The 19,107-nt window shown below is 38.5% G+C and overlaps 1 protein-coding gene across 5 annotated transcripts in view; it reads left to right on the forward strand.

Moving 5' to 3' along the window:
• ZMAT1 (zinc finger matrin-type 1) overlaps positions 1-19,107 on the forward strand; it is a 48,231-nt gene that overhangs the window by 18,697 nt on the left and 10,427 nt on the right. For 2 of the 5 annotated variants that reach the window (XM_031660687.1, XM_031660689.1), the window contains exons 2-5: positions 7,912-8,021; positions 14,017-14,118; positions 14,198-14,372; positions 15,925-15,993. In XM_031660687.1, coding sequence (XP_031516547.1) covers positions 7,912-8,021; positions 14,017-14,118; positions 14,198-14,372; positions 15,925-15,993 — 456 coding nt within the window. Of the gene's footprint in view, positions 1-7,911; positions 8,022-14,016; positions 14,119-14,197; positions 14,373-15,924; positions 15,994-17,271; positions 19,105-19,107 lie in introns of those variants that run through there. The other 3 variants (XM_031660688.1, XM_031660690.1, XM_031660693.1) reach the window with 3 other exon arrangements.

Here is a 19,107-nt window from a genome sequence, read left to right on the forward strand (position 1 = left end):
GGGGTGTTGAAGTCTCCAGCTATCATTGTATTGGGGCCTATCTCTCTCTTTCACTTGAGTAATAATTCCTTTATATATCTGGGTGCTGCAGTGTTGGGTGCATATCTATTTAAAATCGTTATGTCCTCCCTCTGGCTGAACTGACCCCTTTATCATCATATAGTGTCCTTCTTCGTCTCTTCTTACAGTTTTGGTCTTGAAATCTATTTTGTCTGATCTAAGTATAGTGACTCCTGTTCTGTTTTAGTTTCATTGGCATGGAATGTCTATTTCTATCCTTTCATTTTCAGTCTGTGTGTCTGTATAGATGAAGTATGTTTCCTCTACGCAACAGATCGGTGGGTCTTGTTTTTTCATCCATTCAGTTAGTTAGTGTCTTTTGATTGGGAAGTTTAGTCCATTTACCTTCAGTATTATTATTGATAAGTAAGGACTTAGTTCTTCCCTTTTAATTTTTGTTTCCTGGTTGTTTGTGGTCTTCTCTTCCTTCTTTCTTTCATTTCTGTCTTCCCCTAGTGAAGATGATTTTCTCTGATAATATGATTTAATTTCTTGCTTTTTATTTTTAGTGTATCTATTGTATGTTTTTTGGTTTGAGGTTCCCATGAGGCTTGCAGATCCCTTCTTGTAACTTATAACCCATTATTTTAACCTGATAACAACTTAATACACTATTTACATAAACAAACAAGCAAAAAGAAAACTAATACAAACTCACCCTAACTTTATTCCTCCACTTTTTAACTTTTTGTTGTTTTTACTTACATCTTACTGTACTATGTCTTGAAAAGTTGTAGTTATTCTTTTTGATTGGTTCATTTTTCAGTCTTTCTACTTAGGGTAAGAGTAGTTTATACACCTCTGTTACAGTGTTATAATATTCTGTGGTTTTCTGTGTACTTACTAGTGAGTTTTGTACCTTCAGGTGATTATTTATTGCTCATTAATGTCCCTTTCTTTCTGGTTGAAGTACTCCCTTTAGCATTTCTTTTAGCACAGGTCTGGTATTGATGAAATCCCTCAGTTTTTGTTTGTCTTGGAAAGTACTTCTCCTTCATGTTTAAGGGATATTTTCACTGAATATACTATTCTAGGGTAAAAGGGGTTTCTTTTTTCTTTAGCATTTAAATATATGATGCCACTCTCTTCTATCCTGTAAGGTTTCCATTGAAAAGTCTGCTGCCTGACATATTGGAGCTCCATTCTATGTTATTTGTTTCTGTTCTCTTGCTGGTTTTAGGATCCTTTCTTTATTCTTGACCTTTGGGTACTTGATTATTAAATGCCTTGGGATAGTCTTCTTTGAATTAAATCTGCTTGGTGTTCTACAATGTTCTTGTACTTAGATGTTGATATCTTTATCTAGGTTTCAGAAGTTGTCATTATTATCCCTTTGAATAAACTTTCTACCTTATTTCTTTCTCTACCTCCTCTTTCAGGCCAACAACTCATAGATTTGCCTTTTTCAATATATTTTCTAGATCCTGTAGGTGTGTGTCATTGTATTTTATTCTTTTTTCTTTTGTCTCCTCTGTGTATTTTCAAGTAGACTATCTTCAAGCTCACTAATTCTTTCTTCTGCTTTATCCATTCTGCTGTTAAAGGACTCTAATTCATTCTTCAGTATGCCAGTTACATTTTTCAGCTCCAGTATTTCTGCCTGATTCTTTTCAATTATTTCAATCTCTTTGTTAAATTTATCTGATACAATTCTGAATTCGTTCTCTCTGTTATCTTGAATTTCTTTGAGTTTCCTCAACACAGCTACTTTGAATTCTCTCTATGAAAGTCCACATGTCTCTATTTCTCAAGGATTGGTCCCTGGTGCCTTTTTAAGTGTATTTGGTGAGGTCATGTTTTTCAGAATGACGTTGATGCTAGTAGATGTTCTTCGGTGTCTGGGCATCAAAGAGTTAGGCATTTAATGTAGTCTTCACTGTCTGGGCTTATTTGTAGCTGTCCTTCTTGGAAAGACCAGATATTTGAAAGGATGTGAGTATTGTGATCTAAGCTGTGTCTTCTTTCTGGGGCACCCCAGACCCTGTAACACTGTGGGGTTTCGCAGACTTGTAGAGGTGCTGCCCTGATGGTCTTGAACCTGATCTGGGAGAATTCTCTATATGACCAGGCAGAGACTCTTTTTCTCTTCCTTTACTTTCTTCCAAACTTACAGAGTCTCTGTCTGTTCTGAGCCACTTAAATCGGGATGGATTGACACAAGCGTCCCTGTGGCCACCACCACTGTGACTATGCTGGGTCACAACTGAAGCACAGAGCTGGGTCTTGCCTAAGGCCCATTGTAACCACCCCCTCACTAATGCCTATGTTTTCTCAAGGCCCTGGGGCTCTACAATCCACAGGTAGCAAAGCCAGCCAGGCCTGTGTCCTTCCTTTCAGGGCAGTGAGGCCCCCTAATCTCTGGGTGAGTCTAGAAGTGTTGTCTGGGAGTCAGAGACTAGAGTTAAAAAACCTTAGAAGTCTACCTGGTATTCTATTGTATTGCAGCTCAGCTGGTACTCAAACTACTACACTCCATCTTTCTTATCCTTCCTTCACTTTCCAAAGGCAGAGTAGCCTCACCCCACAGCCACAGCCACCCCTGGCCACAAGGCAAGGTGTACTGCCAGATTACCACTGGTGTTCCCTTAAGGCACAGGGGCTCTTAAGTGCACTTGGGGTGAATTCTGCCTGGCTTGGGACTCTCGTTTCAGCTCTGTGAGCTCCCCTCTGGCCCAGGGCGGTCCCAGAAATGCTGTGCAACAGTCAACTCTAGAATCAGGGACCCCAGGAGCCTGCTTGACGCTCTATCCCACTGTGGTGGTATTGGTACCTAAGGGGCAAGACAAAGTCCTCTTTACTTTTCCCTCTGCTTTTCTAAAGCAGAAGGAGTTTTGCCCCATAGCACCACAGCTGGTAATTTCCTGAGCCTCACCTGAAGCCAGCAAGTCTCAGAGGCTCAACAAGACCCTCAAGGTAGTTCCTGGGTATCACTGCTGGTTTATTCAGGTCCCAAGGGCTCTTCAGTTAGCAGATGATGAACGCTGTAAGGATTGAGTCCTTTCCTTCAAGTCAGGGAATACCCTTCTGGCTCAGGGTGTGTCTTGAAATGTCATCTGGGAGATATGGCCTGGAACAGGGTCCTCACAGCTCTGACTGGTGCCCTATCCTTGTGTGACTGAGCTGGTAACCAAGATGCAAGGCAAAGTCCTCTCTTCTCTTCCCTCTCCTCTCCTCAAGCAGAAGGAAGAGGTCTCTTTTGGAGCCTCAAACCATGCAGCCTGGAATTAAGGGAGGGGTGATTTCAGTCCTTCCTTGGCTGCCCCAGCTGGTGTCTCAGTATGTTATGTGCCCCCCACTCACCCCAGTCCACTGTCTCTGGGCCTAGTTCAGTCCTAGGACTTGCCTACGAGTTGCAGTACTTATAGCCTAGACTGCCTTTCAAGTTTACTTAGAGACTGAGAGCACTTTGGCCCTCAGAGGTAAGGTTTGCGGGCACTCAACTTTGAACCACTGGGATCAGCAACTTCTCTCTGGCTAGGGCTGGTTTAAGTGCTCCTTCCCTGGTTGGGTACCAGCTGAGTTTGGTCTGGTTTTCCTTTCTGCTCTAACATGACAGCACCAAGTTCACTGCCTAACAATTGCTGTGTTCTCCCTTCCAGCATCCAGAAATGCTCTCTGCACCAGGCTGCAGCTGCAGGATGGGGGAGGGGTGGCATCAGCTATTCAGGACCTTTTTTTTTTTTCTATCTCTTATGTGCATCTATCAGTGATCTGAAGTTAAAATTGGGTACTTTGAGCTTTCACCTGATTTTTGGTTCTTGTGAAGGTGTTTTTTTCTGTGTAGATAGTTGTTAACTTGGTGTCCTTGTGGGGTGGGGGGACAATCGGTAGAGCTTTCTGTTGTGCCATCTTGCTCTGCCTCCTATATTTACTTATTCTTATTAAAGATTTTAATGGATGGGAAGTTCAAGATTATACCACTAAGCTCAATTTGCACATAGTAGTTAATCCTGAAAAAGGGAAGTCCTGAAATGCATTTTAATTAACTTCTTTACAGTGCTGATGTTAGAGTCGGAGTTAGATAAATCCTATATTCTAAAACAATCTCAAAAATAATTCAGAGGTGATACTATATGTAATAGAGATAAATTTGCAACTATTAATTATGTTATGTTTTACATGTTTCTAATTACATTTATTCTTATCTTGAGTATGCATTTCTAAAAGTAAGCCTTTTTAGTCCATGTAATGGTATTGAAAATTAAGCTTTGGTGAAGATATCTAACATAACTTTAAAAATAAGTATCATCAATGGTTTCTATTTAATATAAGTACTCCTGCTCTAGTTTAGTTTTTCCTTTTCATTCTTTTCTTTTTTTTCTTCTCTTACTGTATATTTTCAAATAGCTTATCTTTGAGTTCATAGATTATTTCTTTTACCTGGTCAATTCTGAGGTTGAGGCTATTACATTTTTCATTTCATTCATTGCATTTTTAAGCTCCAGAATTTATTTGATATTTTTAAAATATAATTTCGGTCCCTCTGTTAAATGTCTAATTTTGGTCATTTATTGTTTTCTTGATTTCATTAAATTGTTTCTCTATTTTTTTTATTTTTGAAGTTTCTTGAGATTCCTGAAAACAGTTATTTTGAATCTTTGTCAGACAGTTTGTATAGAGGTCAGCTACTAAGAAATAGTGTTCTTGTGGTCGTGTTATGTCTCTTGGTTTTTCATGTTTTTCATTGTCTTACATTAATGTCTGCACATTTAAAGAAATGTAAGGACTTATTCCAATTTTTTCAGACTTAATTTTTCTGGCAAAGCCCTTTACCAGTTAGCCCATCCAGAGATTCCCAGGCAGGCCATCTGGTATGATCCCTGATGGGCTTGTTGCTGGAGTCCTTGGGCAGCCTGGCCTGCTAAGTGGGTCAGCAGATGAGTGGGCCTGGTATCTGGGTCTTCAGGGTTGGCCCTGAAGCCTGAATCCACTGGGGTGGATCTGTTGATTGGGTCTTGGGGAATGGGCCTGGAGCCTGTGTCCACAAGGGCAGGCCTGGAGCCTGTATCCACAGGAGCCAGCCTGAAGCCTGGTCCACAGGGGCTTACCTGGTGCTGAGGTAAGCCTTGAACCTGAGTCTATAGGGGATGGCTGAACACTGGATGGGTCTGACACCTAGGTCCGCTAGCATGGGCCTGGAGCCTGAGTCCATGGAGGCTAGCCTAGTACTGGGGTATCTTGGATTATTGAAATGATCACTGAGGTGCCTGGTTCCTGGGATCACTGAGATAGACCTGGAGCCTGAGTCTGCAGGGGTGGTCTTGGAGCCTCAGTCCAAGGGGTCCTGCCTGGTACTGGGGTCTACAGGAGTGGGCATGGACCCTGGGTCTTCTAGAATAAGCCTGGAGCCTGGGTCCTCTGGAGCCTGGAGCCTGGGGCCTGGTGCTGGGACCAGTGTGGAACCTGAAGCAGACTCAGCTCCAGTGGCTGGCCTGGAGCCTGAGTCTGCAGAAGCAAGCCTGAAGGCTGCGTGTGCAAGGGCTAGCTTAGAGGCTAGGTCCCTGGGGGCTAATGTGGATCTTGGAGCCACCAGGCCAGCCTGGGACCTGGGCACACGGGGATGGTCCTGGCACCTGTGTTCATGGGGGCAAGTCCAGCACTGTGGTCTACTGGAACTGGCCTGGGCTCTGGGTCTGCTGGAACACTGAGATACAGGAGCTCCAGCAAGGGCTACAGGAGCCAGCCTGGAGGGTAGGACTGTGGGATCCTGCCTGGTTCTGGGGTGGGCCTGGAGGCTCAGTCTGTGGGTACCAGCCTGTTGGGGCCTATATTAGCTCCCTCCAGGGGCTGGCCTGGAGGCTGAGTCTGCAGGTGCCAGCCTTATGACTAGGGCTGTGGGAGTTGGCCGGGTGCTGGGGCTGGCCCTGGCCTGAAGCCAGGAGCCTTGGGAGCTAGTCCAATGCTGGAGATGGTCGAGGGCATGGTGCTGCTGAGGTTGGCCTGATGTTGGGGTAACCTGGAGACCAAGTCCACTGTGCAGTCCTGGAGCTTGGGGTTGAATGATTCAGCTTGGCACTGGAGCAAGCCTGGAGGCTGAGTCCACTGGTACTGTCCTGGAGTCTAGGGCTGTGGGGGTCTTCCTAGCACTGGATATTACTGGGGTGGGTCCAGTTTTGGAATTGGAATCAAAGTTCAGTGCTCACTTCCCTCTCCTTCTCTCACACAGAGGGTATCTGTTTCCACTGTATGCTGGGGTTGGTAGAGGGCTGATGCTGATAGTGTAAAACTTTCTTTCCTACCTTCTTGCACCTTATTTCTGTGCTACACCCAGGTGCTGCTATAATCTCCTGCATATTTGTTTTGTGTTTTAGTTTTTTGGCTCTTGTGAAGGTATTTTCATTTGTGGATAGTTATTTTAATTGATATTTCTGTAGAGAGATGAGTGCTGAAGAGTCTTATTCCACCATCTTGATGATGTCTGTCCTAATGGTCTTTTAATTAGAAAGTCCTGCATGCTTGCTTTTCTGCAAAAATTAAGACAGTTGTACAGAGAGTTAAACATTAAGTTGTCTCTCCTTGTTCCTTTTCTATGCCCACTTACCAGAGTTAACCATTTTTAAATTTGGTTTATTTTATTCCAGATTCTTCTGTGTATACATTTAATTTTTGTTAGTATTGGGAATTTGATGTATTGTATTTGTTCTACAACTTTTTATTCATTTAATAAGCAATTGGCGTCTCTGAAAGCATGTGGTATCAACTTATTCACTTTGATAGCCAAATAACAATGAGAATTTTGATGTTTGTGACTCATACTGTATAGAAAAATGGATAAACTTTGGCAGAATACAGAGTAGTTCTTAAGAAGTTTAGATGACAGTATAGACCTCAAGTGTAAATGCAGAAAGTTTTGGCATGTGTTATTTATTACAGTGAGAAACACTATAGTATACATTTCTAGATATGTATACGAACATTACATTATAGCTTTGAGGGGCTTGTGTGAGACTTGTTTGGCCACATTAGTATGCTAGTGTTTGTACAATGATGAAGGATGTTTGCCCACTATGGGCAAAGATACTTTGTGGTTCCTTGTGATTTCTAGATAACATTGAAGGCATAGCTTCATGTTTCTTGGACCTGTAAAATGACAGTGGTAAAAATCTCTTGATTCTTAATGAGAATCCTGTGACAAGTGACAGTCCTAAAACAAAGTGTTTCTTAGGATTGTCTGCTGTTAAACGCAAAATATCAATGCTGTTTTTTGTTTGTTTGGTTGGTTTTCAGGTTTTTTGTTTGTTTGTTTGAAACAGTGTCTTGCTGTCGCCCAGGCTGGAAGGCACAGCCATAGCTCACTGCAGCCTCGACCTCCTGGGCTCAAGTGATCATCTCAGCCTCTGGAGTAGCTAGGACCGCAGGCGCTTACCACCATGCCCAGCTAATTTTTATTTCTATTTTTTTAGAGATTGTGTCTTGCTCTGTTGCCCAGGCTGGTCTCAAACTCCTCACCTCAAGCGGTCCTCCTACCTCAACCTCCCAACGTGCTGGGATTACAGGCATGAGCCACTGCACCTGGCCAAGGCTGGGTTTTTAAACCCAGCCTTTAATTACTGGTGTCCCAAGTCATTCCATGAAGCTCATGAAGTTACTGGTACCCCCATAATGATTCTTTTAGAATGCCATTGCCTAGACTTATCATACTAAATAAATAACTCTTGCCATATCTGTCATTAGAGGGATACTTAGTATGTGTGTGTTAAATTGCATACTCAAACAAAGAGCTGTTACTCTAGCCTCACAAGCACTCAAATTTGAAGTGGCATATGAAATCATACATAGTTAAGGAATGAAAAATGATACCTCTAAATATTTATTAACGTGATATATTTGTCTTCCCTTTTTTATTCACAGATGCCATGTGGAATGAACAGGAGGAAAAGGCTGAACTTTTTACAGATAAGTTTTGTCAAGTATGTGGAGTGATGCTACAGTTTGAATCACAAAGAATTTCACATTATGAGGTAGGTTAAAAATAATGGGAATAGGGTCTAAAGCAGATTTTTAAATGTAGCAAGTAAACTTCCCATAAGTCATCTTACTTGATTGCTTGAGAATCCTGTGAAAAAGGTAGTGTTATTTTCCTTTGATGGATGAGGAGACTGGCTCAGACAGGGATGGTAATATACTACTTTAAGTTTGGGGAATTCAGACTTAAACTCAGTCTTTTTACTCCAAAGCTTGTTTTCTTTTCTTCACACCACTCTGCCTCACTTTGTATCCATCAAACCATCCACCCTTGTATTAAATATAAGGGAGGCATTATGAAGCTTGCATAGGAAACTATTAATGTGAATCAAGGGATATTATGTAGAACTCCCAGAGTCTTCCTTTATAGCAAATGAAGACTATAAAAACAAAACAAACCAGTCTTGCACTTGATTGAGCCACATGTTTTTAGACACAGTAATGTAGAATCCTAGAGCTAAAAGAGACAGTGTTTAATGTCCTTACTCTCTTAGTTTATAGATTAGAACACTGAGACCCAGAGGGTTAACACTTCTCCATGGCTAGTCACTGGTATGACTAAGCCTAAACATGATTTCTTCTGATTTCATATCCAGTGTTCTTTCCCTTCATTTGGTGTTGCTTCATGTTTCTACATCATCTGATGAGCTGTTGGATTTCTTTCATATCTGGTATCTAGGTTACCAAAAATACTAGACGCATTCAATTAAAACTAATGTAATGCCAGTTCTACTTTTTTAAACACCTCATCTTGTTCTTCCTATTGCTAATCTTATTGGTAATTATGTTTTAGTCCTAATGTTGGTTGAAATTAATTTCCTATAATTACAGATAGGGAAATTGTGTTGACTGTGCATTGAGAGGAGGTAGGGTTAAGTCTTAACTCCACCATTGACTAGTTACATAAGCTTTGGCAAGTCACTTTACCTTTCTGAGCATGTTTCTTGGACCTGTAAAATGAGAGTGGTAAAAATCTCTTACTATACTTGTGAGAATTAAGTGAAATCAAATGTATGAGAGTGCCTAGCACATCTTTAGACTCCATAGATCAAAGATTTAGAATTAGTAACAGAGACAGACAGTCAGGGGGCTCTGTGATAACTACAGTTTATCCATTTGAACCATTTTAATTTACATTGGAAAAACAGCTTTTTATGGAATCATAAAGTACTATTCAGTTTAGAAAATAGGCAAAAATACAGGAAAATAAATATAAATTATAATTCTATCACTTGTAGTTAACCATTATTGAATTTCTCTTTTGCTTCTGTGATTCCAATATGATTTTTGAACACACACACACACATATACACATGCAGTTTTGCAAAAAAAGATGCACAGACTCTCTCAGTATAGTACTGTAAAATATAACAGTATTGCAGAAGTTTTGAATTTTAATTTTAATATTAATATTTCTTTTGTATCTGTGCTTATGTGTTTAATAAACCGTTCTATACACTTTTGTCATATACTTCCCTCTATTTTCTTCTAAAACTTTGAAGATTTACCTCTTATGTTATAATCCATCTGGTATTGATTTTTGTGTATAGAGGGTGACAACAGGTTTTTCATATGGATAGCCAGTTGTTCCAGCACTATTTATTGTATAGTCGATCCTTACTTTACTGATTTGTAGTGGCACCTCTATTGTATGCTAATTTCCACATACATATTGGTTTCTTTTGAGGCTTTTATCCTGTTTTATTGTATTGGCCTGGTTTCCTATATCTACAACAATTTCACCTTTAAAATAAGTCACAGCTTTCAAATAAGTCACAATATCTGTAGAAGAAATTTATATGACATTAAAAAATTTTGAATCATAAACTAAGTTAAAAATATATGCCTCACATTAGTTGATATTTATAACCTGTATAACTAACAAAGGATTAGTGTCTAGAATATAGAAAGGACTACAAATCAATTAGAACAAGAAGCAAATAGAAAAATGGGAAAGTGATGTCAACAGTCCATGGAATAGATACTCAACTTCACTAGTGATCATCCAGGACATGCAAGTTAAAATGATAATAAACTATCATATAAGAACCATAATACTGAGAAAAATTAAAATCTAATAACACTTAACACTTCCAGATAATATGGGGAAACAGACACTCTCATCGCTGCATTTGGAGATGTAAACTGCTTCAAAATTTTATAATACCTGGTAAAGTTGAAAATCCACACTCCTTATAGGCCAAGAATTCCACTTCTAGGTATTTATTCTAAAGGAGCTTTTGAACATGTATATTGGGAGATCTATTTATATATGTTAATTATAGCAATGCTTGTATTAGCAAAATAAACTGAAAGATAATTGTCCTAAACAGGGAACTGGATAGGTAGCATATGGAGTAGAATATTATAGCATGAATGAACTAGAGTTGTATGTATCAATATCAATAGATCTTATAAATAAAATGCTGAGTTTTAAAAAGCAATTTGAAAAGGATATGTATCAAATGATTCCATTTTTATAAAAAAATTTTACAAGATAGTAATAAATAAAACTATGGATACGTGTGTGTAGTAAAAGAATAAAAGCATGAAAGGAAATCAGGTACACCAACTTTAAGAGAGAGAGAGAGGAAGAAAGGATTGTGAGCATGAGGGTATAGGATTGTATCTGTAAAATTTTACCTCTTTTAAAAAGGAAATTTGAGAGAAATGCAACAAAGTGTTAAAACTGAGTAGTGGGTATGGGTTTTGATTATATTGTTTCCTGTTATTTCCCATACAATGGGTATATTTCACATTTTAAAATTATGTAGACCATCTGTGACAAACCCACAGCTAATATAACACTGAATGGGGAAAAGCTGAAAGGCATTCCCTCTGAGGAATGGAACAAGACAAGAATGCCCACTCTCACCACTCCTCTTCAACATAGTATTGGAAGTCCTAGCCAGAGCAATCAGACAAAGAGAGAAATAAAGGGCATCCAAATCAGTAAAGAGGAAGTCAAACTGTCACTGTTTGCTGATGATATGATCGTTCACGTTGAAAACCCTAAAGACTCCTCCAGAAAGCCCCTAGAACTAATAAAAGAATTCAGCAAAGTTTCCAGATACAAGATTAATGTACACAAATCAGTAGCTCTTCTATACACCAACAGCAACTAAGCAGAGAATCAAATCAAGAGAGCTCAACCCCTTTTACAATAGCTGCAAAGAAAAAATAATTTAGGAATATACCTAACCAAGGAGTCGAAAGATCTCTATAAGGAAAACTACAAAACACTGCTGAAAGAAATTATAGATGACACAAACAAATGGAAACACATCCCATGCTCATGGATGGCTAGAATCAATATTGTGTAAATGCAGTCTACAGTAAATTCTGTGCCAAAAGCAATCTACAAATTCAGTGCAATCCCCATCAAAATACCACCATCATTCTTCACAGAATTATAAAAAACAATTCTAAAATTCGTATGGAATCAAAAAAGAGCCCACATAGCCAAAGCAAGACTAAGCAAAAAGAACAAATCTAGAGGCATCACACTACCTGATTTCTAACTATGCTATAAGGCCATAGTCACCAAAACAGCATGGTACTGGTATAAAAATAGGCACATAGACCAGTGGAACATAATAGAGAACTCAGAAATAAACCCTAATACTTAAAGCCAGCTGATCTTCAACAAAGCAAACAAAAACATCAAGTGGGGAAAGGACACCCTATTCAAAGGGTGCTGGGATAATTGGCTAGCCACATGTAGGAGAATGAAACCGGATTCTCATCTCTTACCTTATACAAAAATCAACTCAAGATGGATTAAAGACTTAAACCTAAGACCTGAAATTGTAAAAATTCTGGACGATAACATTGAAAAAACCCTTCTACGTAATGGCTTAGGCAAGGATTTCATGACCAAGAACCCAAAAGCAAATGCAATAAAAACAAAGATAAATAGCTGGGACCTAATTAAACTAAAGAGCTTTTGCACACCAAAAGGAACAGTCAGCAGAGTAAACAGACAACCTACAGAGTTGGAGAAGATCTTCACAATCTGTACATCTGACAAAGGACTAATATTCAGAATCTACAACAAACTCAAATCAGTAAGAAGCAAACAAACAATCCCATCAAAAAGTGGGCTAAGGACATGAATAGACAATTCTCAAAAGAAGATATACAAATAGCCAACAAACACAAGAAAAAATGCTCAGCATCACTGATGATCAGGGAAATGCAAATCAAAACCACAATGCGATACCACCTTACTCCTGCAAGAATGGCCATAATCAAAAAATCAAAAAACAGTAGTGTTGGTGTGGATGTGGTGAACAGGGAATACTTGTAACGCTGCTGGGGGGAATGTAAACAAGTACGGCCACTATGGAAAACATTGTGGAGATTCCTTAAAGAACTAAAAGTAGAACTATCATTTCATCCAGCAATCCCACTACTGGCTGTCTACCCAGAGGGAAATAAGTCAGTATTTGAAAAAGATACTTGCATACACATGTTTATAGCAGCACAATTCACAATTGCAAAAGCGTGGAACCAACCCAAATGCCGATCAATCAATGAGTGGATAAAGAAACTGTGGTATATATACACTGGAATACTACTCAGCCATAAAAATGAATAAATGAACAGCATTTGCAGTTATCTGAATGAGATTGGAGACTATTATTCTAAGTGAAGTAACTCAGGAATGGAAAATCAAATATCGTATGTTCTCTCTGATATGTGGGAGCTAAGCTACGAGGATGCAAGGCATAAGAATGATACAATGGACTTTGGGGACTTGGGGGGAAGAGGGGTAAAAGACTACAAATATGGTGCAGTGTATACTGCTTGGGTGCTGGGTGCACTAAAATCTCACAAATCACCACTAAAGAACTCACTCATGTAACCAAATGCCACCTGTACCCTAATAACTTATGGAAAAATACAATTTTAAAAATAAATAAAATTATGTAGAGAGAGTGATTATCTCACATTATGTGCTCAAGAAATGTTAGTTTCCCTTCCCCCTACACCAACATCTTAGTTATTCTTACATATTTGGTTATATATTTGTTAGAGATTATTTCTAATGTCTCTTAAACCCAGGAGGATTTCTTTTCTCACATAAAAGAATTTGTAAGGTAGGTAGTAGAGGGCTGATATGACAGCTTTATAACATTATCAGGGACCTAGGCTTTTTTTTTTGAGACAAAGTCTCACTCTGTTGCCTAGACTGGAGTGCAGTGGTGCAATCTCGACTCGCTGCAACCTCCGCCTCCTGGGTTCAAGTGATTCTCCTGCCTCAGCTTCCTGAGTAGCTGGGATTACAGATGCATACCACCATGCCCGGCTAATTTTTGTATTTTTAGTAGAGACGGAGTTTCACCATGTTGGTCAGGCTGGTCTTGAACTCCTGACCTTGTGATCCACCCACCTCGGCCTCCCAAAGTGCTGGGATTACAGGCATGAGCCACCACGCTCAGCAGGCATTTTCTGTCTTTCTGCTCTGATGAACTGGTTTTCCTCCTCAATGTCCACCATGGTCCAAAGATGACTATTGGAACTCCATCCTTTGTATCTTAATTCCAAAAGCAGCAAGGAAGAAGGGTAGAATAAGGGATTATGGCCCAGTCATTTAAGGATGCTTCCCAGAAGTTCCACATAACACTTCAAATTATATCTTATTGACCAGAATCTAGTTACGTGGATACATCTTGCTGAAAGGAAGGCTGAAAAACATAGTCTTTTAGCTGGGTACATTGCTCAAGATCTGTAACTAAGTAAAAAGAAGGTATTTGATATTGGGCAGCAACTAGGAATCCATTTCAAAAACAAGAATCTAAAAGTTGTTAGCTTCTAAATTTAGCATTATTTTCATTTTAACTGACAGAGATTTGAAATCATGTGAGTCTGCTCCAAGTTTGACTAAATATATTAACACACATGAGTGCCATCCTCAAATTCAGAAAGGTGTAAATTTTGAATGACTCTTTTATTGAATAAACAAAGTCATATTATATCTTTTTTCAGGGTGAAAAACATGCTCAAAATGTTAGTTTTTATTTTCAAATGCATGGGGAACAAAATGAAGTGCCTGGTAAGAAAATGAAGATGCATGTTGAGAATTTTCAGGTGAGTGATGTGTGTCGGTATTGTGTAATTCTAAACTTTGAGTTATTGAATCTTTCTAACAAGATTGTGCCTATTTCAGGTGCATGGGTATGAAGGAGTCGACAAAAATAAATTTTGTGATCTCTGCAACATGATGTTTAGCTCTCCATTTATTGCTCAGTCTCACTATGTGGGAAAGGTCCATGCTAAAAAACTGAAGCAATTAATGGAGGAACATGATCAGACATCTTCATCAGGATTTCAACCAGAGATGGGTAAGGTTCCATTCACCTCCTGATCTTCAATGAAGGATCTACCTATCATGTTTTGTCTAACTCTGCCATATCCTTTTTATTGGGGGAGACTTTCACCCCAGTTGAAATAACTTGATTATTATTCTTCTTCCCAGTTAATCTCTGTTTCTGTCTTTGTTATTTAGTATGGAGATTTTAATTGCTAGTTGATTTTTAAGAAATGTTATGACCTCTCCTTTTCAGTTCACCAAATTGAAACAAAAGCAAGTGATTTGCTATACTGCTATAAAGAAACAACAGTAAGCAGCTGGAGCTCTGTCCATTTCTAATCAAATAATAAAATCTTCACTTTTTACTTCTTCCCCTTGGTATCTTTTTTGCGTTAGTATTTTCCAAAACATCTCATATGAGTGTTCAAATCAATGTCTTCACCATAATATAATTATGTGTTTCCTACTAACAGTAGGCAAAAAAAGTTACTGACTCTTTCTGTTATGACAGCCTATTTCTTTCTTCCTATGAATATAAAGTACTACTAGCATCATCAGTTAGTTACTGAGTACTTATTTTATGTTAAATCGTAAAGAAACAGGGAATTATAAAACATTGCGTCTTTCCTTCTTCCAGTGATGTTGGGTCACCAGCACATATGAGAAAACTGACTCAAAGTTGCCCAAGATGTCAGAGTATACCCTGGAAAACCCAACCTGTATTTTTATAAATGCATGTGCTAGAACAAAAAATGATGATTAACCCTCTGTAATAAATAATTTACCACATTCTTTGTAGCTTCAGCACTTTAGGACTAAGGCATGCCTGGCATGGAAAATTCACCATGATACATCAATTTTGAACTCATAGTCACCCAGCAAAGTCAATGCCACGAGATATGTTATTAAAACTTTTATTTTCTTAATAAATGAAGCCAGAATTGTTTTTTTTAATTTAGTCTCTAATTTTTATACATTTTTTCGGCCTGTCATTCAAAAGATAAGATAGCATCAGTGTGCCCTAAAAGAAAAAACATCTTATAAAACTTTTATCTTCAGTCCCAAGATTTATCAACTTGGGCTCAGAGAGGAGGATAAATAAAAGAGCTATGAAATACTGGAATTGTAGGAACATGTATAGTTTTATAGCCTTAAACAACTGCATAGATTTTATTCTGATGCAAACATCACAAATGTAGAATGAATAGATGCCTTACTTTGTTACTCAAGAAAGACTAACTTAGAAGTTAGTATATGTTTTATCCTCACTATTTTCAAAGAATCGTAAGATGGCTATCATACTTTCACTGATTTTTTATATGAATATAATTAGGCAATGCCTAATACAGAATACTTCTTCCTTCTCATATCAAACTTGGTGACAAATTCATATTCACATTTCCATTCTCACAGAAGGAAGTTTTTTTTTTACTTTAGAAGCTTTATCCAGCAGCTGTCTGTTGAAAAAAAAAGAGTCCAGGGAGTGGGTTTTTAGAGAATTCTAAATTTCCCTAGTACTTTACAATAAATGCAGTTCTAATATCTGAAAATGTGTTTATCCCTTCTTATTACAACTATTTCAGCAGGAGTGCCTCTTACTACTTCTGCAGAGTCAACCTTCCTGAAGCCCCTTCCTGTCAAGCCTCCTCCAGGTGGGATTAAAGACAAGACTATGCCTTCCTCTCCCAGCAGTGATTTGGGTTTGAGTAATCCAAACAAATTTTGCAAGCTCTATCCTGCTTCCTTTAATAGTCCATTAATGACCTAACAACATTATGTTGGGGAAAAAAAAACACAAAAAAAATGAAGCCAGGGAGACATTTGTAGACAAAATAAGAGAGAAATCTCTTCCAGCAAAATCAAATGCAAATGGTAAACATAAAATTATCCCAAAACTTTTTTATAGGAAGTTTGTATTTTATAAAGCATACTAGCTTATTTGCATACCGTTTTACTCTTATTGAGTGAGAGGTTGATAGTATTCATGGAATCATAGCATTTTATAAGGACTTTCAAGTCCATCTAACTTGATCTGTTCATTTCCTAGGAAATGAGAACCTGAATGGTTTAGATGACCCCTGTCGATTTTAGTATCAAATATAGGAATTCTCATGGTTTCATGTTATTTTAGGTAAATAAGGATCCTTAGGTACATACATAAGGAAGCATTTTAAATTAATATCATGTGGTTATATCATTTTTTACTAAGTATGTTTTAAGTGTCTCTTTGGTGCTAGGCTAGTCAGTCTTGGGAATACATTTCCCTAAAGGAGCGAGCGTGTAAACTAGTTAGGTTAATAATACTTCACTGAAAGAGCCGACAGAAGCCTTTTTGTGTACATTTTTTTGTTAACTAGATGAGTGAAGCATAATGGTCCAGAAAAATCTTCATATATTTAGATGGTTTTCAGTGGATAGAAGTGGGAAGAAGAAAGGGTGAACCAAAGGGCTTGGAGCTAAGAAAGAGTGGCAAGAATTCAGGCACAGTAAAGAGACTGATCCTGACTGGAGTGATCCACTTGCTCTTCTAACCATATTTTTTTTTTCATTTTTCCCCCCACAGGCACCTTCTCACTACTAGTGTATTTTATTCCCCTTTCATATTCTCTCTTCCACCCACTTCTTTTCCTCCACTTACTATTATTTTTCAGTTCTTTCTTTACCCAGCCTTTCTCCTTCATGTGAAAATGTTCATTCTTCTCTCCTCCTTGAAACTCTATTCTTTGTCATATGTAACTCTTTATGCTCTGGTTCTTCTCTATTGCTGTTTCTTTTTTCTCTATGGACTCTTGTTTTATTCATTACCTAGATGTAGGTATTCCCATGGTTTCATTCTTGACCTTACTCTGAAAACACAATTTCTATTTCCCTGGTTTCATTTCTCATCTGTATACTTATGACCTTTCTGTCAAGCATTAGATTCACATATCCAAAAGGCAGCTACTGCTTCACTTGGATGCCTCATAGCCATTTCACATCCACCTAGTCATTCAAAGTAGAAACCGGCAAGTAACTATGAACCCCCAAACACCACCTTCTTCACTTCGTGTATCTAATGAAGCACCAAGCTGTGACTCTTTTACCTCCTGAATACTACTCTCCCCTTCTCTCCAGCCCTACGCTTCCCACATTAGTTCAGATCCTCAAGATCTTTCCTAGAGGTTTACTACTCAAGAGTGTGGGTTGTGGATCAACACCGTTGGCATCACCTGGGAACTTGTTAGAACAAAGACTCTCAGGCCCCACTGCAGACCTACGGAATCAGAATCTGCATTGTAACAAGATCTGTAGGTGATTTGTACTGAATAAGTTTTGAGAAGCGATTGCCACAACCTCCTAACTACTCTTTCTGTCTCCAGTTTTGTTTCCCCAAACCCACCCCCAATTTAACCACTAGAGTGTTTCATTTAAAGTGTAAGTATTTCCATGTCATCCCCCTTCTTTAAAACCCTTCATTGTTCCTTCATCTTCTAAATATAAAATCTAAGCTTCATAGCTCTCCACCATCTTGTTTCTGCCTGCCTTCTCCAGGCTTATCCCCTGCTACTTCCTGGCATGATCTATGTGGGTCAGTACCTGCAAACCACATATGGTTTCCAGAAACTATTACCCTGTTTTTTGTGTCTGTGTCCTCTTTCATGCTGCCACTTTGTCTGGAATATCCCCATAACACTTCTCCTGGCTAACTCCCACTCATTCACTTACTTCAAGGTTAATCTTATGTGCTTCCTTAACCTGCATTTCTAATTATCTCTTCCTGTGTCTGTCTCCAATTAGAATGTATGGTGTTTGAGGCAAGGGACTTCATCTAATTCATCTGTATTTCCAGTGCTATAGATAGAAACTGGCACAGAAATAGGCCCACTTCAATAGAGATTAGCTTAATATATGTATCAGAGAACTATTAATTTTCTTTATTTGTTGAGTGTTTATCCTGTTTTCTACTCTTTCAGGTTTCTACTTAGTGTGATTCAGCATATCCCAGCAAGTTACATAGAGATATGTGTTTTTATCTAGTATTATGAAGAATGTTGATTTAGGCAAGTGTAGAAATGCAAGTGATAGGGTTTCTGAAAATAGGAGTATATGTTCAGAGAAATGACAACTTTCACTTGTTAAGGTATTTTTCCCGTTGCTAGGTTGAGTGTATCTGAAATAAGTGGCTTCTAATTTTGTAGCATTAGGTAAATTTGAACTGAGTTTTAACTATGAGAAGTGTGTGCACTCCTGTCACTTCTAAATGGGGAGGGCCGTTTTGGCACTCTGAAGTTTTAATGTTATTAGAATGAGGAAAGAAGGATTTTGGTGAAATTCTCATCTGATGGTGGAGGAGAGGGGATGATCATCAGCATAATTTTATCCAGTCATTGGAATCACTTTACATTAGCCTCTGAAGCAAGAGCTCAGCATATTTTCAACCCTGCCTTGGCTCTTTCATTTTGAGACTAGTAAACATTTGAACATTTAAAAATACCTGGAGAATTTTAATTAGCTAATGAGAATTTCAAAGAACAGTAACAGCAGATGCCCTCATTACAAGTGAGCAAGTGGAAATAATTTAACATATGCCACCTTAACTGTTTCACTCATCACCCATTTTCTACTGTCTGCCTTCCTCTCCATCTGCTGTTGTTTATATGTTTCTCCCATATCTAATCTTTCTCTTTTTCTTCATCATTCTCACTGCTTTCTTCATATCCCTCATCCAGCTCAGATCTTATTAGCACAGGAATGGCTACCATAACGATATGGAACTAAAGTATGTA

Source organism: Papio anubis, chromosome X, assembly GCF_008728515.1.
Source record: "Papio anubis isolate 15944 chromosome X, Panubis1.0, whole genome shotgun sequence".
NCBI lineage: Eukaryota > Metazoa > Chordata > Mammalia > Primates > Cercopithecidae > Papio > Papio anubis.